Raw genomic sequence first — 24,879 nt, forward strand, 5'->3', positions numbered from 1 at the left:
CTTCACCTTTCAAGAATTTTTTCTGCTGACTAGATTCTTGCTGAATGTTTGCTGCAGCATCTCCAGCCATACTGCATGTGTTCTGGCTAAACTGAAGAGGATAGTGAAGAACATCTTGTTAAGACCTTCAACAACTGTGTTTTGTGCTTTCAGAAGTGTTTGGAAAGGAGCATTTTTATCTGTGTTTTTAAAATTTCTATAAGAAAACATCTAGGTTTATCTTTGTTGGGTTTTCTTTCTTTTGTTTCTCATTTGCTTACTCTCTCTTGCCAAACCTCCTCTAGTGTCAGGTTTTTAAAATGCTTCTATCTTTCCTTTCATTTGCTGTTTGCTGCCAGAGAACAGGCAGGCTTTGTTTTTGAGGGAGTGGGGTGTTGGTATGGTTGATTACAATATAGCATTAACATGAGTCAAATTAATTTGATAGTAGCAGATTTTCTATGAAAAAGCCCCAAACCCTCCTCTTATCTCATTTTGTGGTCCTAATGACAACATATATGTTACAGAATTCTTCTGTGTGGTTTAAAATATCACATACTTTCCAGTGAGCTATAATTTAAAGAAGACTCATTTAGTAGTTGAATTCTAAAAAGACACAATTGTTTTACCTAGTGGGCTTTTTGAGGGAGGGACGTTGGTTGCCTTGGTTCTCCCGTTAAGACTTGATGTTTTCATTCAAATGCTGTTTCCTGGCTGGTTGTATTAGCAAGTGTCACACTGGATAATGATTCTGTCCTGCATTAGGTAACACTTAAAGCATTGTTTGTTTTTGGTCCTAGGTTTTGAGATTCTATTTTAGAATGCGGTAAGCAGAGATGCTTAAAAATGGCTAACAGCTGAGAAAAACGGGATGATCAAAGATCCTTAATCATATCCACAGAGCGAGCTGTTGAAGATCGTGGTCTTGGGAGTCAAACCTAGAAATATTTGCTTCAAACTCACTTGCAGTCAGCATAAAAAGGTTAACTGGAACTGCTTGCTCAGTTGTAGGGTGGCAGTGAGCCCCCAATAAAATACAGCTGTGGGGAAAAAAGCAGGGTATAAAGTAGGGTATTTCTACTAAAAGTAAGGAAATTGCAATTTCCCATGCAGGTGGGAGGTTAGCTGGAACACTAGAATATGGTGTAGAATGCTGGTTGTTGCTTTTAAAGGAAAATTACGTAAGTTAGAGTAAATGTAGAGGAGTCCTCTAACAGGATTAAAGGGACAGGAAGGGCAGACATAGAAAAGAACTCTAGAAGAGTGTGATTTTTAAAGGCCAATGCACTGAGATCTGCAGTGTAGGTGTGTTCTCTGCTAATAAACTGGCGTGTAAGCAGCAGGAGTAAGAAAAAAAAAAAAGAAGGATATTTAGCTCCTAGACAGCTAGCACAGAAACAGATGGGCTTTACTTATTGAGATCTTAGTGAACTTAATACCCTGATCATGTTTCCTCTTGTGATTTCTTAAAGAACCAGGAGATTTGTTCAGGTAAGTCAAGCGGAACTTATTAGCATACTGCAAGTAAGTTGTTAGTGGAGCACTAATATGTCAGAATTTCTTGCATTAAGAGATTTCCTAAAGAAATGGAAGTGTAAGTTGGTATCTTTCTGATGTTCCTCAATCTGGTTTCTTCTGAGACCACAGGATTCCTGGGCTGTGTTCCTAGTGTAGTGTCTGGGTGGTTCCTGCTTTGTGAAATTCCTTCTTGTGGAGCTGATCATGATGACCAACATTGAAATTAGCTCAGTTGGTTGGAACATGGTTCTAAAAACACCAAGGTTGCAGGTTTGGTCTGTTTATGAGCTGTTTACTAGTGTTGGACTTGATGATCATTGTGGGTCCCTTCCAACTCAGAATATTCTATAATCCTCTGGTAGATGATTATGGTCTCTGCAGCTACAGTTGCTGAGCACTGATAGCTGATTTTAGCCTCTGAAATTTGGGTAACTGGTACAGGCAAGATGGACTTGCACTCTTGATAACCTCCTTGGCTTCTTTTGAGCATGTTCTTTTTTAAGCTTTTTTATTTTCTCTCATGTGTTACCATGTGTGTGGGTCTGTGTGTGTGTATCCCCATTTTAGCATATTCCTTTCCTTCTCTTGAGTTTCCCTCTAGTGATCGGGAAAGGGCTGTGGCAAAGGAGGGGAATCCCAGGCCCCAGCTTGGGAAGACTGAAGGATACATGCAAGCTAATGTAGAGTTTGACAAAGGAGTGTGTGCAAACAAAGAAATTGGGATTTTTACATCATCTGCTTCCTCCGTGTGTGATGAAGATTGATGTTAAGCTATACTGCATTTTGTACTGGTCTGTTTGGATGCACATGCATGCATGGAGTTATACAGAGAGAAGCATGTGGTGTATTTGTGCTGTATCCTATCAGTAAGGCAGCTTTTGTTTTAGTACCAACCTCCGTCGTGCTACGGGGGGAGATGTGGAATGGGGGAACAGAGCATCTGCCCTGGTTGGGGAGTGCATGTGGGATTTTGGCTAGGGCTTCTTCCTGTGAGGCCATGTCCTGTGACATCACTGATGATGGCAGCACTGGTTTGTCCATCAACTTCAGCTCTTCTAAACATTCTCATTTATATTTTCCCCACTGCTGGTCTCTCACTTTTGCTCTCTGCTATGCTTGAGGTATCAGGTATTTCTTGTTGTTAATACTGCTTAAAGGGCTGTGTAACAGTGCTGTAAACTGAGGAATTTGAGTAAAGGCATGCCTAGGTGCATGCACACAAGATGTCTATGCGTGCTTGGTGCATTCCAGGTATCTATAGGCATCACACATACTAGAGGAATTGTCTCACTGAAAGAGCTTGCAGTTGTATTAGTCTGTTCAGAATACTTGAGTTGGTCCTGAGCATATAATATGGATTCAAGTGCTACAGAAATTTGGTAGAGAGAAAAGCTATTTAGGCTGCAGTATTACCTTTAGCTTTCTTCTGCCAGTGTTTTAACTTTGCTGTTAGTTGCAAGACTGCTGCAGCAAGAACTTGTGCGTGTCTGTGAAAACAGTGCTGCATGCATGAGCCCATTTAGCTTTGCATGGCAGTTGTCTGGTGCAAAGGGGAAGGAGATCAGAACTGTTGTTTTTACTTTCAATAAGTGCTTGTTCTAATTCACTTTTTAAATTTTTTTTCATGGGATGGGTTTTGTTGCTGTAAAGTGGGTGTGTACTTAGTAGACAACCAGAGTTGCTGAAGGACAATCCTAGGGGACCCAAAACATTGTAAATGTCAAGTTGGATTCAATAGAGGTGTTGTGGCTGATGCTGCAGTTCCAGTGAAGGCAAAAATTCTGTAAAGCTGAAGGAAGATTTGCTGGAAGGAGGCCTTTCAGGGAACACAAAAATTGTTGACTGTGCGTATAGCAAGCCCCCAGCTTTTAATGTTGAGACTTTGGCTACTGTGTAACTACCAGTGTGGTACACTTGTCAATCGATGTGTATGGCTTTGCTGCTTAACAACCCCCACAGACCTGGGGCCAAAAGTGATGTTTGTTCATATAACAAACTGTAGCTGTATAACCCAGCTATTTACTTGTCCTCTTGAAACACACAGACCTGTTTAAGGCTTGGTTGGATTCTTTCACTGCCAGGGTTTTTGAAGGGCCAGGGTGGTAGTGACTTATGTATTTCATTCAGTCCTAAGCACCTGGTGTGTTCATTTGGTGAAACACATAGGGGAACTGCCTGTTCCAGCATAGCACAGGTGAGTCCTAAAGTGCTGTGTTTCAAAGTTCTGTGGATTATGTGCCTTCTTTGCTTCAAACCATTTCAGAATGCATGGAATGTAGGAACCTTTAAAGAGGTGCTTTGTAGCAAAACTTCCTTTTTCCTTTTGCACCTCCATTTTGGCATATTGGTCTGATTTTGATGGTTAGGTCATGACTAGAAATAGTTCTTTTACAGTAAAGTCAATTTTAAGTGTTTCCTTCTTTTAAAATAATATCTCAGAACAACTAAAAATGTTCCTCTGAAACAGCAGCGTCTGTCTCTCATCTTGTACACTATTCCTATTTCTTCTGTGTCTTCCTGATACTTTACCTTAGCATATCCTCACCAAGTAAAAGAAAACCTAGCACTGGGAGTGAGATCCTGACACAGTGACCTCGTTCTGAGCATTACCTTCTTTGTCAGTGGTAGCAGAAGCCGAAGCAGCTCTGCTGGCCCTCGGCTCTTGGAACAGTTTGACATTTTCTGTCTGGCATGGTTTCAGGGCTCACTTTGTTTTAAGCCCAAATGGTGAATGGGATAATGAAAAATAAGCTTACAAGAACTTGTCCACTGCTTCTAATTTTTTGATTAACAGTTCACAGCAGCACAACTTTGATCTAGTGTACAGCAGAGCTGCTTGTTACATTTAGATCTGCAGCATTCTTCAGGACTGACAAAAGAGAGTAAATCATTCTTTTTAATTAATAGACCTAAAACTGGTAAGTGTCATGAAAAATAGTGAATAGTTAAAGAAAATACTGCTCTGTGTAAGTATCTGTATGCCCATGTATGTCTGTGCATTTACGTTTCTGTGTATAGGGGGAGTTGTGCATTACATCAAGAAGATATGTTAAGGGTGATTTTTTTTATCTTGACTAGAGGGTTAAAGCTTTAACTTGTCTGTGCTAATGCATGTAAATAGCTTTCTTGTCCACTTAATGAGAAGGCTGGCTTGTTATCCTGTACAATGCAGCTGGGCACTGTTCCAGAAGCATAGGCACTTCATTTCAAAGACAAAGAAGCCAGCGCAGACACAGGGAGAAACCTGGAACATTGCGCTGTGGATTTTTTCAGAGCGATGACTCATTTCAGTTCACAAAGGATTCTGGGCAGGGTAGTGAGAAGTCAGGTTGGCTGATCCATTCCTATGACTTCACTTTGCAGAGAGCCAGGGAGAAGAGGAGTGACACTGCAGAATCCTGAGGCACTGCAGTGGAGAGGTGCTTTGCAAAGACTGTGAGTGCCTTCGGAACAGGGGGTGGTATCAGAACGTGATTTCAGCCATTCCATGGAAACAGGGCAAAGAGAGAGAGATGTTTTCAAAACACTGTGTGGGAGTTATATTTGTAGTCCCTTTTAGATTCTTCTCCACCTCCTCTGTAATTTCTTAACCATTTATTTCTCATGCTTATATGAGAATTGCATGAAATAGTGTTCCTTTCAGTGGACCTGCATAGATAACTGCATTTTTTTCTTCAGTTTGCCCCTATTTCCTGCTTTGAGAGGTGGGTGTTCAGCATATTAATGCCTAAAAGCATGCTTTGTTTTCCTTCTTTCAGGTCCTGTGGCACTGACCTATGCTGCATTCAGCCAGCTTCCACAGTGATATAAAGCCCCAATATGCACATTGTTGTTACATCACAGCTTCTCTGGATACTGTACTGGAGCATGGAACCAGACCATAGGGGTTCAGGTAAGTCCCCCTTTTTTAACATATTGTGTGCCAGGAATACAGACATGGACATTTATTAAAAAATGCATTTGAAAAATATTGTTTGGGGAAACACATTCTAAAGCACACAATATATTAAAAAAACACAGTCCCCCCACACCTCCTTCCCAGGATAAGCAACGCTACAGAAATCTCCTCAACTGAATCCTCTGGGAAAGTTCCGTGCTCCAGCAGAAACTTTTTATGATCATAGTTGTAACACGTGCTGGTATATCACTTTGGATCAGGAGGCAGCTGGCCACAGGACATGAACAAAGAAAAGGAAAATTAAAGCACAGGAAATACACAGGATGAATGCATGTGAGTCTGCTGACTGTGGGTAATTTAGCACCTGTTTCTGAAAGTTGGTGCCACTTGGTGAAGCTGGAGATCATGATTTTAGCTGGTTCTGAATGATTAAAAAGATCAATTTACACAGTTGAAGTTAATAATTAGTAAGGAACTAGAACTCTGTTTAGGTTTGTTATATTGGTTATGGTAAGTTTGATATGTTTTCTTCAGGCTGTGTAGATTTGGAGTGGTCACGCTCTTGGAAGTGTTCATTATTTATTTTGGTGGGTGTGCATTTCAGAGATGCAGAGGGAACTTGCTGGTTAGTGAATGAATGTATTACTGCATTTGTGGAGCCTTTGTTTAAGCTGCTCTTAAACAGGAATAAATGGAAAAATCTTTAATGTATTTTTTTATTGTTGTTATCCGTCCTCTAATATGTATATCTGTCCAGTAAACACAACCTGCAGCGTTTTTCATAAAATACTCCAGGAAATGTAGCTTAAAAGGAGGATTTAGGCTATGTCTGGAAACAGAACAAGCAACATTTCTTCTAATTTTCTTTTTTTCTGATTTTGTCAGTGAAATGTGATCTTTTCTGTGTTAGCATGCTAGTGCAGATTCAAGGTACTTCACAGTAGTCTGATTAATACCAAAGAAATCTGCATATTCCTCCTTTTCCCTCCTTTTGTTCAGTCAAATGGGAATGTCTAACTTAAAATGGCAATTCCTTGTTGTGAATTCACATTAGAATAGGTTTGCTGCATCTACTTACAAGGTATTCTTTAATTAGCATAATTCAGTCAAGCTGGGGTTTGGGGCAAAATGGGGTAATTGTGCAACCCAGGCCAGACATGTAACTTCTTCAGCATCTGTCCCTTCATCAAGTAAATCTGAAAGTGTACTTTTCTAGAAGAGACTTTTTACTTTCAGTATTATTGAGAAAAAATTATAATATTCTAGGCCCTCCTTTGCCCATTTCAAGTAGTTTTGTTAGAAAATCACCTTTCTGTAGTTCTTCCCGGGATGAAATCATAGACAAGTGTTGATGACAACAGGCTGTTTGCAAGAAAATTTTTGTAGGGGATTTCTTTTGCAGCCACCACTATAATCATGAGATGCCATGAAGTTACTGTGCTCTAGCTTGATGTTTTCTGATTAATAATGTAGTTCTGTAAGCAGCAAAAGAAGTGAAGTCAGAGTTCCCTTGTCAAGTGTTTTTTGACTGGATTCTGTCCTGTGTAGTGGGAGGCTGCTATGCCTGAAGCTCTGTATAGATGTAATGTGTAGCATCTATACAAAGTATTCATCTATACAAGTGTAGCAAGCACTTGTTTTAGAATCCCTACTCTTGTCTAGTGAGGCTCAATCTCCCCGACACATACAAACACACAGATTGTGATTGTGCAAGCCTCATTTTCTGTGTAAACCAGGCTAAAAATTGTGTTTAAAGGTTGTCTTGAGCCATAGGAAACAAAAGATTAAAAAGGTGTTGAGTGCCTAAAAGAAGGGCTTTGACTTCCTGTACTTTACAGGATGCAGTGTGTAAATCAGAGGGTCTCCTCCCTGTTTCAGAGAAATAGGGTGTATAAATTCTAATATAGTATGATTTTGCACTGTAATTTCTTTAATTCATTTACAGTGGTTGTACTGAATTGGTTCCATTTGTAAGTCAAGAGGTGATTTTTCAAGTAATCTTTATGCAAAGTTCATGAGACAAAGAGTTTGACTTCCAGGTCACTTCTTTCCAGCAGTAGAATCACTAGTAAAAAGTCTGTCATTGGTATGTAGTTGATAGTTAATTGCTGATACATGGTACAGAATGTAGTCTGCCTCATTTCCTCTCAAAATGGTGTTACTCAGACTTGCAGAGAACAGACACACTAGATACCCTGGCACAGGAAAAGTTCTGGCTGGTAGGGGTTCAGGATGTGGGTTTCAGCTATGTTAGACCATCAATTTCTCATCTGTATGTTAAGGATAGTTATGGTTCCCAGTTTTTCAGAGTGTTTTAAAACCACTGAACAAAAGTGCTGTGTAAGAGCTAAGTGTTTATTTTATGTGCTACATTATCTTTTGTTCTAAGTAATAAAAATAATTTTCCCCCCCAGGCCAGCGATACAAATCCCCAAGGCATAAATGAGTACAATTCCCGTTCACTGTTTCTTATGTGCTTAGACATTCTTTAAAATTGAATGTCACTTAATACAAGAATTCTAGAAAACTTTTTTTAAAATTATTTAGAGAGAGGTTTGGAAAGACATTGCAGAAACAGAGCTGAAGCTATATATATATATATATGTATATATCTCATATTTAAACAAAACATGCAGTCAGCTGGTGAAAACTGCTCTCTGAGCTCTAGTTTTCATTTAATTGGGAACACAAACATATGAAAGTTGAGGCTAGTAATTTGATTTCAAAAGAAAGCTACTTGAGACAAGCATCAGTCAGAGCTAACAGGAGCCATATGCTAGATGTAAGGGATGTGGTCTTCAAAAAAATTAGGAAAAGCATATTTGCCTTTTTTTTTTTGAGCAGATCTTTTCCTAAAGAAGTTGTAGCAAACCTTCTGTTCAACACCCTTAATGGTATTTATGTGTGTAATTGATGTTAATGTATTATATTATCTCATAGATGCAAGATATTTGCTGTTTCTGTGCATCAAAGAAGTTTGTTGACTTAACTATAACCACAGAGTGTGTGTGATTTCCCAGAGCCACGGGACAGTCAAGATAAAATCTGGCAAATTAGAGGTTCCCTGAGTGAGGGGAGTTTGGCTTTCTATCACTAGGTCTGCTCAAAATATGTGCTAGCCTTTTTAAACAAGAGCTAGTAACTATCTCCAGCAGACAGTTATGAACAACAAGCTGTGGAGATCATTCTATCACAACAGAGCTGAAACAAGTTTCCTTGTCTTAATGAAGAAGGTTGAGGAGCACTCAGTGGAAAGGAATAAGGCTTAACTCACAATATTCCCTTACAAACCAGAAAGGCCCTCACATAAACCAATATTTTTTAAACATCTCTATTTCATTTAAAGCCATTTAAGTTAAAATTTAATGGGCAATTATAGTAATCTTTGTAATTAATTAAATGGTTGTTAAGCTCCCATATATTTGCAAGCAGGGTGTGTGTTACCCTGGTATACTAACTATAACGTGCTGTGCTAGAAATTGTGTTAACATTGAGGAACCACTACTGAATGTTTCATATTGAGGAGTTATGTGAACTATAGTTAGTATTGCAGTGGAAATCCCTGGCTTGTTCCTGGTGACAAGAGCCCTACTGGCAGGGGGTCAGTGAGTGTTTTCTGCTCACTAACCTAGAAAGCAATTCCTTGCTGAAGGCCTACTTTAAAAGGGAGAATTGTGTGAAGTTACTAAAATCAGGTAAATTTTATTATTTCTTAGCTTGTACTTAGCCAGTTTTAAGTTAACAAGTCCCTACTGGAAGTGATCTCAGAAGTGGATTTCTGCAGGCTCTTGGCAGTCATGGGAGAGGGATGGGCTACTCCTGGACATGAGCAGAGCAACTGGTTTCTGAGTTCTTGTCCAAGCATCCCTCTGTGGGCAACTACAAGGCTGCAGAGCAAAGCTTCAGGTATAGAACTCCTTGAGTCCCTTTCCCACTTCCCAACCAGTAGGAGGCTAGTTATGGTATTATGGCCCCTTCTCTACATCCTGAGTTTCATTCTGGTTAGCTGTGAATGGATCATTCCCATACCACGGAAAGAAAGAGGTCTTCCTCCTGCTTTCTTGTCCTGGCACCTGTGTAGGTGACAGTGAGAGTGCATGGCTGGGAACAGGCACAGGGATACTCCTGCCAGGCTGCTTAGGTTTGAGAAATTGCCAGGTCTTTGATGATACAGATAGAACAATTAAGGAGTTGCTGCCCTTTACCTGGATGCCCTTAAAGCTACTCTGTCCCAGGCAAAACCAGGACACCAGAGAGCCCATTTCAGTGCCCTGTGAACTTGATAAGATTATCAGCTGTGGCCACTATATGCCAATCTGTCTGACATTGCACTGAACTTAATTTAGTAGTTCTCCCAAGGATACCCATGACATAATCTTTGTGTTAAAGACAGTAGTGTCTTAAATTATTTAGCTAAATCTACATAATTCTTACCTTAATTCTGATGCTTCTTAGACATGAAACTAATCATTAAAGAAACTGATCCTCTATACAAAGTGTATGATGACTGGTGATCAAAGTTGGTAAACTTATGTGTCTGGCTGATTACAAAGATTTGTCTATGAATGAGTCTAAACTGACACAGCAGACATAATTATTAGTAAATATCAATATAATAACTGTGGTGTTCTTTATCCATACTAAAATGATGAGGGAACAAATGGTGTTGCTCCCATGTCACGTGGAAGCATATCTCTCATGTTTCCCTGTAAGCTGTGTGTCATCTTTGCTGTTCTCTGTAATGCATGGGGCAGGAACTTTTAGGTGTATTTAGTAAAAAATGTCCAGAGAATGTTATATTTTAAGGTCATAATTCTGTGTTCAGATAAGAATGAGTGGGATCTTGGGCTTCACTGTGTTGAAGGGGGAGGATTGCTGCTGTGTTGGGAAGGGAATGCAGCATTGATCTGGTCAGGCCTGATTAAGCAAAAGCAATCAGGAGATAGCATAGCACAAATGTGTTGTTTTAAATCATTCTTGTGCCTTGGATAATGTGTATCACTGCTGTAGAGCAGATTGTAGAGCTTGTGATTGAAAAATGTTGCTCATAAGTCTCACTGAGACAGCTATGCAGTTTACTACTCTCACCAGTTTTTTCCCACCAAAGTGCTGAGTATAATGCCAGAGTAAATGCATTTTGATAATCAATTTTGGAAGCTGCTGCTCTTGTTTAGTAGACATAATAGGAATATAGAATTAATGGGGCAAATATTAGATCTTCTGAATTGAGAATGAAAATTTGAATTTTAATTAATTTCTAGTAATTTGATTCATGGTGTGATCACAAGGTGTTGCTCTGTGACAGCAGAAATAAGATGATTTTTGTGACATTTCAAAGCCATTTACGTAGAACTTAATCCCTGGATATTGACTGACCTGTGGGCAGAATAGGATTCATAATTAAATGCCCTTTGTTCTGTCTTTTACTCTTTATTACTCCTTTTTCACTGGCACGGAAAATATTTTAGCCTGTTGCTTTCCTCTCTTTGACATCACTGGGGAGCTGTTACCACTTCAAGAAGATTTACAGAGCAGAATCAAAGATTTATGTACTTGGATAAAGCATGTTAAAATGGGCTTGTATATGTGTAGTCGTGCCAGTATTATCAAATTGTAATTTCTCCCATAACTTTAAGATCTTTTAATGATTTTTTTTTAATTGTAGGTGAATGAATAGTTTGTAAGACAACATGAGAAAAGTTACAACAAACTCACTTTTCAGGCCATCCTGAAACCACTAAAACTTCTCTTCTAAAAAATATATAGTTTGTACAAAGACATTTGACATGTAGATCTGGGAGAGGTTTATTCAGGATATCAGTCTTAAGGTTTTTTGATGCTTTTGGACCTCTAAAGAGTTCTGTGCTTTATCAGCTGAGTTAAAATGTTATTCATTAAATTAGCAACTTTTTTTTTATCTTTGTTACTATTAATAAAAAATACTATATCGAATGAGAATGGTGGGTGATCTATGCTATGAAAGGGGAGTGAAATTTCCCCTTTTATGTCCAGAGAAATACATGCAACTGTTTTGTTTGTGCAGTTACCTAGTAGCATGTTAACAGGAGGTTTTGCAACCATGAGTGTTAATTTATTGGCATTTTTCTGAGTCTGTCAGTTGTACCCTTTGAGAAACTGTCTGCATAGTGTGCATCTCCCTTTTTCCTAATTTCTCCGTGTCTTAAGTTTTGAAATAAGGTGATGGTTCTCCATTGTAAGGGTTTTATCCCCAGCTCAGTACAAAAACTAGAGATCTCTGAATTTTCATCAGCTGGATCTCGACCTCTTTGTCCTAGGAGCAGATTTTTAAACAAAATGCTTCATTGCACATCTTTTGTCTTTTTACAGGTGATGTATCACCCATCAGCATGTCTCCCATCACTCAGTCACAGTTTATTCCACTTGGGGAAATCCTTTGCCTGGCCATCTCAGCAATGAACTCTGCCCGGAAACAAGTCACACAAGAAGCACTAATGGAGCACCTAACCACCTGCTTCCCAGGTAACCAGTCATTCATAAATCATTAGTCAGATGAGCACATGGCTGTAAAAAGGCAGTTAAAGAATCCTCAGTACCTTCTGGATGGGAATATTGACTAATATTCTAACCAAAAGTAAAAGGAGACATTAGGGTTCTAATCTTGGAACTTGTTCTTTATCCTTAAACATATAGAGAATTGAGTTCTCTTTGGTAAGACCACTCAAGTGGAATGCATTTTGCAGAGCAAATTCCTCACTTGATATAAGTAATAAAAATTACTTGGTGTACTAAACAACAAAATATTGGCTTGTTTCTTTTTTCAGACAGTATCAGAATAAGCTTGTTTGTGATTTTTTCTCACAAAATAACCTTTTTTATCATCATAGCCAAAGGAGTGAAGGGTTCTTTAGTAACTATGGGAAACTAAGTATGACGTGTCATGGCCAGAGCAAACTCATTTCACCTTGTGGCTTTCAAGCTGGTTGTAGTAACTTATAAGGGTTCTGTTGGCATCATTCAACCGGTTCAAGAGTCATTGTCCAACCTCTGAAGAGGTAACCTCATGGAGATCTCTGTAGAGATCTCCCTTCTAAAGACCAGGTTTCCCACACAGCTGCATGTCTTCCTTCACCTAGAACAGGCTCTCAGTGTGTGGCCTGATGCAAGTAGTAGAGTCCAGTAACAATGAAGTGCCTGTTTTGGGGAGAGGTTATATTTAAAGTGAAAGGACTGTGTCAGCCTGCATTCCAAGAGTTCTCAGATCCTTCCTGGACACAGTACTGGCTTTTCCTTCTGTACTGCCCTTGCTTGAAAAACAGCAACAAAAAAAGACATCTCTCTCCATGACTAAACTAAAAGTTTTGGAGAGCTATAGATACACTTGCTGTGTTCACAAATGCTGGTGTACTGTTCAGAAGGTGTTGTTGTCTGCATTTGATATTTCTCAAATGGTAAATGGAAATTGTCTTGGATTAGAGATACTGTAACACCACAAAAAGGGAATCTTATAAAAAGAATCTACTCTTGAACATGCTGCTTCTCTACTGGTTGTATCTGGAGTGGGTGAATAATGCAAAATGCATCTAGTAGAGACATTTTGCATTGAGGCACTAAGGCACTGGGCAGAGGTTTTACGGCTCAAGAGAGCAGAACTTCTTCATTTGTGCTTTGTATGATCCTGGGCAAGATGTTATCTGTTCTGAGTTTACAGTTCTCTAAAGTAGCTGAGAAACTTCTCCATTGTACTCATTTATAGCTGCAAAAAGTAGCTAATTAAAAATGCCTCAGTAGGAAAATTCCTGATGCATCGGTCTCATCTAGGCAGCCCAACCACAGCCATGTTTTGATGTCTGGAATTTTTTGCTTACATTTTAGAGCAAGAGTTACTTAAAGCCTTGAAATTTACATGTCTTTTGCTATAACTGATGCTGAGTTCTGAGAATTTAATAATTCTCAATTGAGTGCTATGTTTGGAATAAAAAATTGTCTGACATTTAATTATTGCACTTTGAAAAAAATACTGCAAGCGTATTTTGTAAATACTGGCTTTCTCTCCCTATTTGTTATTTTGTTTATTAGGCTGATTTTGAAAATAGTGGTAAAAATTGTAAGGGTTAGAATGTGAAGAAGGCAAAGTTCACTATTGTCATTCTCTTAATTAATTTTGATTATTTTTTTCCCAAGTTATCTTTTCTATGTATGCTATGTACTAGAAGAATTTCATAGATTGCAAGTATTTTTTCAATTATTTGATCAATATTTTTATATAACCATTTTTGCATGGTGGGAATAATAATTTATTGGTGACATGCCTTGAGTTTCCTGGGAGCATGATTATCAGTTCACTTGGTGTGTTGTGCTATTCTTGTTAGACAGAGCCAAACATGAAAAATTGTTCAACTGGCTGGATTATTTTGTAGACGTTGCTCAGACGAAGCCTGAGGCAAGTTAGCACATAGTCTCTTGCTGCCTTTTTTTTTTTTCCACTAGCCATTATCATGTGAATTTCTCAATTCTGAGATTTAAAAAAAAAAAGGAAAAAAAAAGGGAGAGCCTTACTTCCCAAAATGTAGATAAAGTTATTTGAAGAAAAAAAATCCACCCTTTGTTGACCAATTTTTCCCCTTCACTAGAGAAATGCCTTTCTCTCCCAGCCATGACATATTTAATATAGCAAGCATACATGTTCTCTCAGTGTATGAGGATTATCCAGAAATTTTCTCCTTTCCAATAAAAAGAACTCTTGTGCTGACACTTTTCACTTCTCTGCCCAAATCCCTGTAATAAATAATATGTAGCTTTTTGAGCCTTTGTATTCTTTGTGGCTATTGCAAAATAGCCTCTCATATGTCCTCTCATATTCTGATAGTTTATTTTTCCTAACTAGGTGCTGATGCTCTGAGGGAGAGAAGAGCATTACCACTGTACATGTGTCTGTTATTATCACATAACCTCTCTGTATCTCTTCCTGTAGCAGCACTTGTCTGCCTGTGTTGTTTGTGCTTTAATGAACAGATGCTTCACTGCGTTTCATGGTGAAGATAAATTTCCTAAGACCCCAGATACTATTTTCAAAAGTGCCTAAGAATAATAAACCTTTTTCCTCAGTGCAGGCTCTTACAGTTGCTGTCTAGCCCTCTAGTTTGCTGAGCCATTGTGCAGGCATAAATCTGGGCCATGGCTCTGTCTGAAATAAGGTATGCTAATTATTTATAACATCACATAGCAACCACTCCACATCTTTAACTAGTATTTCATGAGCCAATCAGAGTTTTTCTTTTATCCCTTGTTAAGCTTTAGCATCAGCTCAGGAGAAAATCATTTTAGCAGATTTAACACCATTTAAGTACTACTTCAGATGTATTTTTCATGAATTTATTTTATTCAAAAAGTTTGTATTGATAATGCACATCTTATTTGTGGTTTTTGTTATTTTTTGGGTTTTTAAAAAACAAGAGGGCTGCTCCTGCACGTGCTTCCATTATTCTAACTTAGAATTAAACAATGAGATGTTTGTACAGCCCTGCTTTGTAATTTATTGACCATGGTTTAAATCCCATACATTAAATGTAAATCTTTGAAATCCAGTATAAGGAGCTAAGAATGTAACCCCTGTTCTGTCTTTGGCAACCAGACCCTCTTATCTGTATGAACCTGGACAAAGACAACATCAAACCTTAGTCTGTGCTGCCTTTAATAAGGATATTTGTCTTCTTTTTTTTTTTTCTTTTCCTCACCAGTTCTGTCCACATACATGTTTAAATAATTTTAAGACCTTCAAAATTTTGGTGTAGAAAATACTTGTGTATTGGCCTAGGTTACTTTTGAAGCAAGCATTTTTCTGAAAGCTGGCAAATTCCTCTGACAATCACCTTTATAACTTCACTCTTTAAATATATGAATTATATGTGTAGCACTTAAAAGAAGTATGTTACATTAACTGAGTTCACTCTAGGTCAGTGTTCTTTGTGAGCAGCAAACAAGACATAATCTTCTGTCTGGAAGCTCAGTGGATGGCATAGTAGACTCTCTTGAGATACAGAAAATGTACATGTCTGATGATTCAGTGTCCAGACAGTTTCTGCTTTTGAATTATTAAACCACTACATAATCTTAAATAACACCACTGCTGTCATGCAATATTTTAAGGGCTAGAATCTGTAAGTCACTGGGGTTTTTTCCCTTGTTCCTATTTAATGGAGGAAGGGAGACCATAAGGAGACCTTTGAGTGCAGGGGGGTAGATTGCTTTAAAGAGGAAAGTCTTGAGAAAGCCAAGAAATCTGTATTCACTCTGGATCCCACTATTCCTTTTTTAATGTCATTGCTCCTGTCTGCATGCAGGAAAGCCTAAGCTGAGTTTGGGTCTGTTTCTACTTTTGTAAGTACCTAAAAGAGTTTGGAATAAAATCCATAGCTACCCTTAGCTGACAGTGCTGAGCTTCCAAGATCTGCATCTGCTGTCATCCCTGCTGGTTTAGTGAAACACAGCCTGGACTGTATGCTGGGAGTGATAAAAGTGATAGGCTTCAACTCCAGAGAGAAGGCTGACACAATTAACTTTACAGCATCATTGACTGCCAGGCATGCTGATTTTTTTAACTTGGTGTTTATTTGCACATTCTCCATTCATAGGAGTTACTCAATTAATGTAATTACTGTGCATCCAGTGTTTAGAGACTTACCCAACACATTGTAGCCCTTATGGTTTACTGGGTGAAAAATGCATATTATTATTTTTGCCATGTATTTGCAGTGCATTTTTGCCTAAATTGCTGTAAAACATCGATATATCCATTTCAATCTCTTTCCCTAACTTTTCTCTAAGCTCCCAGGAGAAGTACTTTCATCCCTTTTATTTGTGTTGTGATGTTTTTGAAACAGTATGTTAAGAAAAGTCTTTTTAGTAAAATAAGGATGAAAAGCCAGGTTCTCACAAAGCTAAGTATGTGTTGAAGTCTTTACTTGTAAGCTTCTGAAGAGTGCAGTGGGTGGGGCAGGTTGTTTGTGTAGGGGAAGGAAGAGAGGTTGGCTGCCACAGGGCAGGTGCACCTGAGCTGGACCATGGTTGGACCCTGCAGTGCATATTCAGCACAGGATGGAGAAACAAATGAGCTTGAGTCTTGCAGTCATCCACGTCTTGTTGTGATGCACATCATCATGTCAAAGGGGTGGCGTTGCCCAAGCAGACACAGCAGCTCCACTGCAGGAATGAAGAGTTAGGTGACCACTGGTTGTTACAGGGATTGAAATCACTCTTCATGTTCCTATGTGAGATCAAAAGCTCATGCAGAGGACAGCCTGCTTTGCTTCATAATCCACAGGAAGCTAGCATATTGTCTATTTAGTCCGGAGAGATTCAGAATTCTGGGCTCGGGACAAATAGTCCTTCTTTTCCCCCAGCTCTCTGGATTCTAGCTTTTCCCACCTGTTGCTGTTTCTGGCATGTTAACTCATCTAGAGATTCTGGGGAATCTTTGTTACTCTCACTCAGATTATTACAGAAATTGTGGACACCTGCATGAAAAAGGAAGAAAATGCAAGCTCCTGATTCTCCATATTTTTTTTCTAATTTTCATTCTCATTTATGCTCTCAAATGATATGCTATCTTGGCGTCTCACTTCCTGTGTCCACAGTGGCCCCAATATTTCAGCTCTAAGGATTGTGGATGAGCTGTATTAACTCTACCCCAGTCAAAACCAGCACATGTCCCTGTGTACTTCTTCCTGGTGCCTTTTGTGCTGTAACTGCTTTCACTGATGTCCATGTTGTTCCTAACCCTTTGTGTTTCCATTTTAAGATTTTAGTTATGGATATGAGTAGTATGGTCATGTCTCTAAGTTCAAACAACACTCAGAGTCAGACATAAGAATATGTTGCCTCCAACCCAGTTGCAAGAAACAGGATAAGTCCAAATTCTCTTTTTCTTGTTGCTTTTAATGGGTGTTGCTGTCACCAGGAGATCAGTGAGCTTACAGGTTCCAGCCTTTGACATGTTGGAGAAGAGTTGGTGACTGGACACTGTGTGCCCCTGGAGATGCTGTGTTTGGGGCAGGTACCCCGGCTGAGATTTCTCCATAAAGTGTTTCTGTAAAAAAGCATATGCTTCACTGAAATGTTTTTGCATGCATTGAAATACTATTCTTCAAGTCAGAGTTTGACTTGACAAGGTCCTGACCAGCCTCATCTAAATTTGCCAGGATTTGAGTAGAGATGCTAACCAGATTAATTCATGAGTTCTCTTCCAAACTAAGTTGCTCTCTGATTCTTTTTTTTTCCCTAAATTACTTTTGTTTAAAACTAAGACCCAGAATAAATAATTTCAACTTTTTCTGTTTAAAATAGAGCATCCAAATGTTTGAAAAAAAGTCCTTCATTCTAAAAATGTAAACCAGACTAATACTCAGAATTAAAATGCTTTTTAGTTAAAAAAAATGTATTGATTGAAGATAGCTTTTTCCACTTATAACATGGAAGTATTTTAATTTTTTATTCAGCATGAACAAACTTTTTAAAACTAGTTTGTGAAGTAAAGTTGTTTTTTCCTTAGCTCTAGATGGAACTTACCCCTATACACAACATGCAACTTAGTGTTTTATCTAATGAAGTATTGAAGACTTGGTCAAGCATCACTGAATCCGGCAGGTGCACTGGTAATGGGAAGGATCTGGCTCACAGTGCCAAGTGTATCATATGCCATTGGTGTGGGGTAGTCACACTCATCCCTCTCTTGGTATGCAATACATGCACTTAGATAGTGTCCCACACGTCTCACCTGAAAGACAAGGAACTCTGAGAAGCAAATTTTTGGGACCTAAATCTGTAATTTCCAGCCTGATGGAAAAGACTTTCTGGGTAAGATGAACTGGATCATTCAGAATGTCTCTGTTTTGAAGCAGTTGATGTGGTTGAAACATATTTTAATGGGAGAGCAAATCAGTTAAATCAGGTTTGTGATAAAGGGACAGTTTGAGGAACTTTTTTTTTTTCTGTGTAGTATTCTGTGGGAAAAGCAGCTTAGTCATCCAAAGTAACAAATACCTACTGCTTTATATGTGACAAGGCGTTATAAGAATAGTTCTTGTGAATTTGGATATAAATGCTTTGTTGGAAGAAGAATAAAAGTAGAATATTTCTCTTGACACTCTGATTTTCAGTGATTCCATCTTTTAGCTTAAGGTCACCTGCACATTGGAAGTGACTAGAGCTTCTCTTGGGGTTTTTTTTAGCTCTTTATTAATGGCCTACTATTTAATTAATAATTGATATGTCTGAAGTGTAGGAGATAAGTGGAGAAATAAACAGAGAAGAGAATACCTAACAAAATGCTTTATGTTTGTTCAGCATATTCCAGCTTGCACATTGGGAAAACTAGCTTTTTGCTGGGAAGGGGGAAACTAGAGAGTCCTGCACAGTTTTATGCACTTCCTGATATGTGTTTACTGTTATTTCTAGGAGTTCCAACACCCAGTCCAGAAATCCTTCGACATACTTTGAACATGCTTGTACGGGAGAGGAAAATATACCCAACTCCGGATGGTTATTTCATTGTAACCCCACAGACTTACTTTATAACACCATCTCTCATAAGAACTAACAGTAAATGGTACCATTTGGATGAGAGGATACCTGACAGGTCTCAATGTACCTCTCCACAACAAGGAACTATAACTCCCTCCACCTCGGGATGTGTCAGGGACCGAACACTACCCAAAAACCACTGCGACTCCTGCCATTGTTGCAGAGAAGACATGCACAGCATGCATGCATCTACCCTGCAGAGGAAATCAGCAAAAGACTGTAAAGACTCATACTGTCCTCCTTCATTATGTCAGGTCCCACCTACTGAGAAAAGTAAAAGTACTGTCAATTTTTCATATAAATCAGAGACACTCACAAAGCCTAAGGATGTAGAAAAGCAGTCTAAGAAATTTGGACTCAAATTATTCCGATTAAGTTTTAAGAAGGATAAGACCAAACAGTTGGCAAATTTCTCTGCCCAGTTTCCTCCAGAGGAGTGGCCGCTAAGGGATGAGGACACCCCTACCACTATACCTAGAGAGGTAGAAATGGAGATTATTAGGCGCATTAACCCAGACTTGACTGTGGAAAATGTCATGAGACACACTGCACTAATGAAGAAACTTGAAGAAGAAAAAGCTCAACGAAGCAAAGCAGGGTCTTCAGCTCACCACAGTGGACGAAGTAAAAAGAGCAGGAATCACAGAAAGTCTCATGGGAAATCGAGGTCGCACAGCAAGACCCGGGTGTCCAAAGGAGACCCATCAGATGGCTCTCATTTGGATATACCTGCTGAAAGAGAGTACGAGTTCTATGATCCCTTGACTCGATCCCCACGGGAAGGCTGTTTTATAATAGAACACAAAGGAGATAATTATATAATGCACAGCAATCCTAACATGATTGAATCTCACTTTCCCATGACACCAGAGTGGGATGTGTCTGGTGAACTGGCCAAAAGAAGAACTGAAATGCCTTTCCCTGAACCTTCCAGGGGAAGCTCCCACTCCAAGGTCCATCGGAGCCACAGCCATACGCAGGATAGACGATCAAGGAATGAGCGGTCCAGTAAGGCTAAAGAAAGGTCTAGATCCATGGATAACTCCAAGGGACCTCTGGGCTCAGCTACTTTAGGCACACCTGAAGATATAGGTGAAGGCTGTAGCCCAGATGACCAAACAACTAGCCAAACCTACATTGATGATAGTACCTTAAGGCCATCTCAGTCGCTCAGTCATCAAAGGGCTCTGATTTCATCTGCAAGCTACAAAGAGACTTGCATCCCTGAAATAGCTGGGGGCAGTGTAGAAACCCCCAGTTCTTGTAGCCTATTGGAACAAGGCAAGCCTACAGAGAATTTGCCATCATATAGTGAGCTCAACTCCTGCACAACAAAATCTGCAGTTGATGACTATTTTCAGTGCAACACATCCAGTGAGACTGTGCTTACCGCTCCATCACCACTGGGAAAGAATAAAGAGGATCATGATACGCTAACAGGGACAGATGGGCTAAAAAAAATGACTCCTACAGAAAGACAGTCTCAACATATTGCTAGGGAGCCTGGGGTGCACAAGGAGGAGTCCCCAAAGGGCCCAAGCAGTGGTTCAGTGATTGCTGGCCAAACTCCAGAGGTGATTGCTAACGGGCGGCTGGTCCAGCACCATAGCACTGAATCAAGCAGCCTTGATAAAAGGAAAGAAATTTTTAGCAAGGATACACTCTTTAAGCCTCTGCACAACACTCTTTCTGTGAATAGTTATCATAAATCTAACACCCCTCTGCTAAAGCCCCATCAAAAGACCCCCTCTGACACATTGCCTGTCAGATGTGAGAAACTTGAACAAGCGATGGTAACCTCAGTCACACAAGTCATGCCTGTTTCTCAGAGACAGCAGGAGACAACCGGGAACCAGGAGGCCTCCTTTGACTACTACAATGTATCTGATGATGATGACTCAGAGGAAGGAACCAACAAAAATGCTGAGGAAGAAAAGAACAGGGATGATGTTGGTACCATGCAGTGGCTCCTAGAGAGAGAAAAGGAAAGGGATCTACAGCGTAAGTTTGAGAAGAATCTTACTCTTCTCACCCCAAAGGAAACAGAAAATAGCAACAACCAGAGAGCCACCCACTCAGCCCGCCTGGACAGCATGGACAGCAGCAGCATTACTGTGGACAGCGGGTTCAACTCTCCACGGTAGGACTGTCACATTCATTGCAGCTTTACAGACTAGGAAGTTCCATTTATGGTTTTATGGGTGTGTGATATTGGTGACAAAATGTAGGGCTGTATTTAAAAATTTCACACATTTTCAGACAGTGTTTTTTCTACAGCTCTGGAATCCTCTATTCAGATGTGTGGGTTTCCCACCATACAGTGAGAAACCAATGACCACTGGTGGCATTGACTCTGTATTAGTTCATTTTCTGTTTGCTGAAAACCTCCCTGTATCCTTCTTTTTCTATATTAAACTTGTGTGTGCTTTTAGAATAAAAGGGATGAGCTCCTGTATACTCTTCCCTTTCCCTCTAAGGCACCGTCAACAAGACTAATGGAAAGACTAGGCATGACCAGGTGGCATAATCTTTGGCTCAGCCAAAAAGAAAACCAAATGATATTGTTTTGTGTTTGGGCTTCCTTGTTTGTTTTCTTCAAAAGTTTTGAAAGTGTATCTAGTCACAATTTCAAGCTGGTGAAACTGGAATAGCCACTCCCCCTACAAATTAAAAGTGCTCAGGATATTTGAACTTGATATTTGAGATGTGACTTAGCACTGCTGAGAGAGAGGTGCCTTGTCTAAGATACTTGGGAAGAGAGTCCAGATGTTTGCATGTGGTGATGCTGGTTAGTAATTACTATTCCAAGGATTTCAGGCATCATGGAAGTCTCAGTGTGCTAGAAGTCTTAGAAATGTAGGGAGGAGAGAGTTGTTGGTGCATGCCCTGCCCTGGAGATTTCAAAAGTTCATTTCCAGGTTAAGAATCCTTTATGCTAGCTTTCTTCCTTGTCTGTCTGACCTTTGGCAGTCCTTGATGGAACGGAGCATGACCTGTTTTGTTTGGCCTGCATAGCAACTCATCAGAGTTCAGAACAATGACTCTAAGAACACAGAAATAATGTACAGTAGTAGTTCTCTTAGAGTGGCTTACTTAAGCTTAAATTATTTATTGCCTGTGTTTAAAAATAAAACCTCCAAGACTGATTTTATATTATGTGAAAAAAATGTGGGGTTTTTTTGGTGGGGGTTTTTTTTTGGTGGGTTTTTTTGTGGATTTTTTGTTTTGTTTTGTTTTGGGGTTGTTTTTATTTTTTGTTTGGTTTGGTTTGGTTTTTGGTCACTTTTTTTTTTATTTTCCCCTGTAAATGGTGTTCTTATTCCTCAGGAGTATATATATTTTTTACATCAATAGCAAGGGTTCTCAGGCATGTGAAGGATGTCCTGTTTATACACAGGACTAAATTTCAATTTCAGTCTAAGTCCTGTCACTCTGGAAGAAATTCCTTTGCATTTGATGGTTACTCCCTCTTATGTTAATGATGAGAGAAATTCAAGAGCCTGATGCTGCTTGCAGTGATGTATCAAGCTAGAGTGAGATTCTAATGAATGAATATTTTTTCCTGGGCAAAAAAGCTGAAAAATTATTTGAGTAAATCATACCATTAACACTGAGTCTGCTCTAAAAAAGAAGCTTGAGAAGGCTTTGAATTTATGTTATTGATTGTTCTGCAGATGCCTGACATCTTTCTCACATAGAACTGTTGTATGAAACTGTTTGCACTTTTCTTCTTTAAATGCGATGTCTTCCAGTAGTTGAAGTGCTATACATGCAGTCAGTTTTTGTGGGGGAGTATGTTGTGGTGTTTGCTTCTTGCTCAGCCTGTCTCACTCCAGAGTATGAGAGTCACCTCCAGGACAGGGTGGCAGCTGGATTAAATATCAGTTCTTGGACTACTGTTTTGTATGCTAGCTGTATATCAAACTCGTGTTTCTGATTAATGCAATGGTAGACATTTTCTTCCCTAATTATTTACACAAAAGCTAAAATTTCTGTTTATGTTAAACTTAGCTAGCAAGAGAACAGGATGTGGTGAACATACTGGATTTAGTGCTGCTATACCACCTTGTTTAAATCATAGAGGAAACAGATGAGCAACTTTCAATTACATTTGTGTTCCACACATCCTTTTTTTTTTAAATTTTATTGTTTACTTATTAACAAATACCATTTTTTGGCAAGGTCACATAAAGTAAGCTTAAAAACAACCAAGCCAAAACATTCTATAGGGTATTTTGTTTTGGGAGACTGGCATATAGTTAGGATAGGATATTTCAAAGCTTTTGGATAAGCTTTGCATGAAAATAATTAAATTTGGGGATTTTGCTGAGTTTGGGTCACTTCTTCACATAAGTCTCCAAAACTAAATTGAACTGAGGGTGAGTTCAGCCCTTTGGCTAAAAGTACCATGTTGTTATTATTATCCTACCTTATAATAAAAAAGGTACTCCACTTCCCTTTTCCAGGAAATACAAAGTAGCCATCCAGCATCCCTTGTAAGATTCAGCTAGGTGTGACAATGTCCTTCAGAAGATGCCATGGGAAGAATATAAAAACAGCTTGTGCATATAGTGATGTTCCTCAAGTATATTCTTCTAGCTTCCACTGGTTATGTAACTCTGCTTCCTGAGGTGGGGTGGTATCTTTTCATTCAAACTGAAGTATACAACATTGTTTGGGGAATCAAAATTACCAATTTCATACTATAAAAGAAAAAACACATTTTTAAAGTCTGATAAATTGAAAAAAAGGACAGTAAAAAAAATCAGAATGAAATGGCTGCAGTTAAAGAGATTTGCAATGGTCATTTGACTTCCAAAGTATTTGTGTGCAAAATGTGTGAAGATATTAATCATCATTGGGAAGAAAAACCTCACAATTTTTCATGCATTGCTTTTATGCAAGTTATATATAGAAAATGTTAGCTGTCACGATTAATTTTATTCCTTTATTTTTAGGGCTTATATAATACTGTTGCTCCTTTGTCACCTAAAGAAAGCTAATTTTGACATTACTCTGCATGCAAAATTTTCAATGCGGTTTTTGTGTATACAAGTTGTAATGGTCACTTTGTAATATCAGAGTTGAGCATGTCTGAAGATCTGGAATTGGTGGTCCCAAAAAAAAAAAAGATACAATACTAAATCATCTCTGAAAACTGAGATTTGCATCTGTTTTCATTAAAAAGCAGAGGAAGAGGAATAAAAAAATGAGCAAGAGAAGTGCACCATACATCATTGCAGCTCACAGGAATCATTTACTCTGTGTGTCACCCACCATAGCTCTTTGGAACTATGGAATATAAAACAATCATTGACAGAAGAATATCAGTACCATCCATTTCGACCAGTTTAAAAGATCTATGAGAGTTCTCCTAAAAGCCTCATTGATTTTCCAGACTCAGTCAGTTTAAGATTATTTAAGTCTGTCCTGATGACTAGGAACAGTGTTTTTTCCTTCCCTTATGCCGTGCACTCCCCTGCCACATTTAAAGCCGTGCATTCCTACTCTTCCCTTGATGCTAGGACTAATTTTTTATTTTTTCTTAGGGCTAGTATTTAACTGAGAGTGGTCCCTGATTTGTCTGGCTGCCTGCAAGGCTTAGTCAGGGAAGCAGCAGAAATATGTGGCAGGGTCAGGTCCACACAAGGCAGGCAAGAGCTACTACACCCCTTTCAGTAGCAGGTAAATTTAGGTTGACTTTAAACTGACTATGAAACTTTTGTCATTAGTATCCTCGTTTCTAGTGCTTATTTAGTAACTGCATTCAGTCCTCTAAATCTATTCTGTGAAACATCTCCATAGCAAGTGGTGATGTCATTTTACAAAAAGTAGGAGTACAGTGAAGGATACATGACCAGGGGGCCCCATGGATGTTTGAAAGCAAGTCTGTTCCTGAACAGGCACACATTATTTAGAGATCA

The 24,879-nt window shown here is 39.0% G+C and overlaps 1 protein-coding gene across 4 annotated transcripts in view; it reads left to right on the forward strand.

The window, feature by feature from the left end:
• Positions 1-24,879, forward strand: part of STOX2 (storkhead box 2) — a 145,053-nt gene that overhangs the window by 113,532 nt on the left and 6,642 nt on the right. For 2 of the 4 annotated variants that reach the window (XM_066548314.1, XM_066548315.1), the window contains exons 2-3: positions 11,744-11,896; positions 18,830-21,095. In XM_066548314.1, coding sequence (XP_066404411.1) covers positions 11,744-11,896; positions 18,830-21,095 — 2,419 coding nt within the window. Of the gene's footprint in view, positions 1-4,863; positions 4,933-5,442; positions 5,729-11,743; positions 11,897-18,829; positions 21,096-24,879 lie in introns of those variants that run through there. The other 2 variants (XM_066548317.1, XM_066548316.1) reach the window with 2 other exon arrangements.

The sequence above is a fragment of the Molothrus aeneus genome, chromosome 4 (genome assembly GCF_037042795.1).
Source record: "Molothrus aeneus isolate 106 chromosome 4, BPBGC_Maene_1.0, whole genome shotgun sequence".
NCBI classification, from domain to species: Eukaryota; Metazoa; Chordata; class Aves; order Passeriformes; family Icteridae; genus Molothrus; species Molothrus aeneus.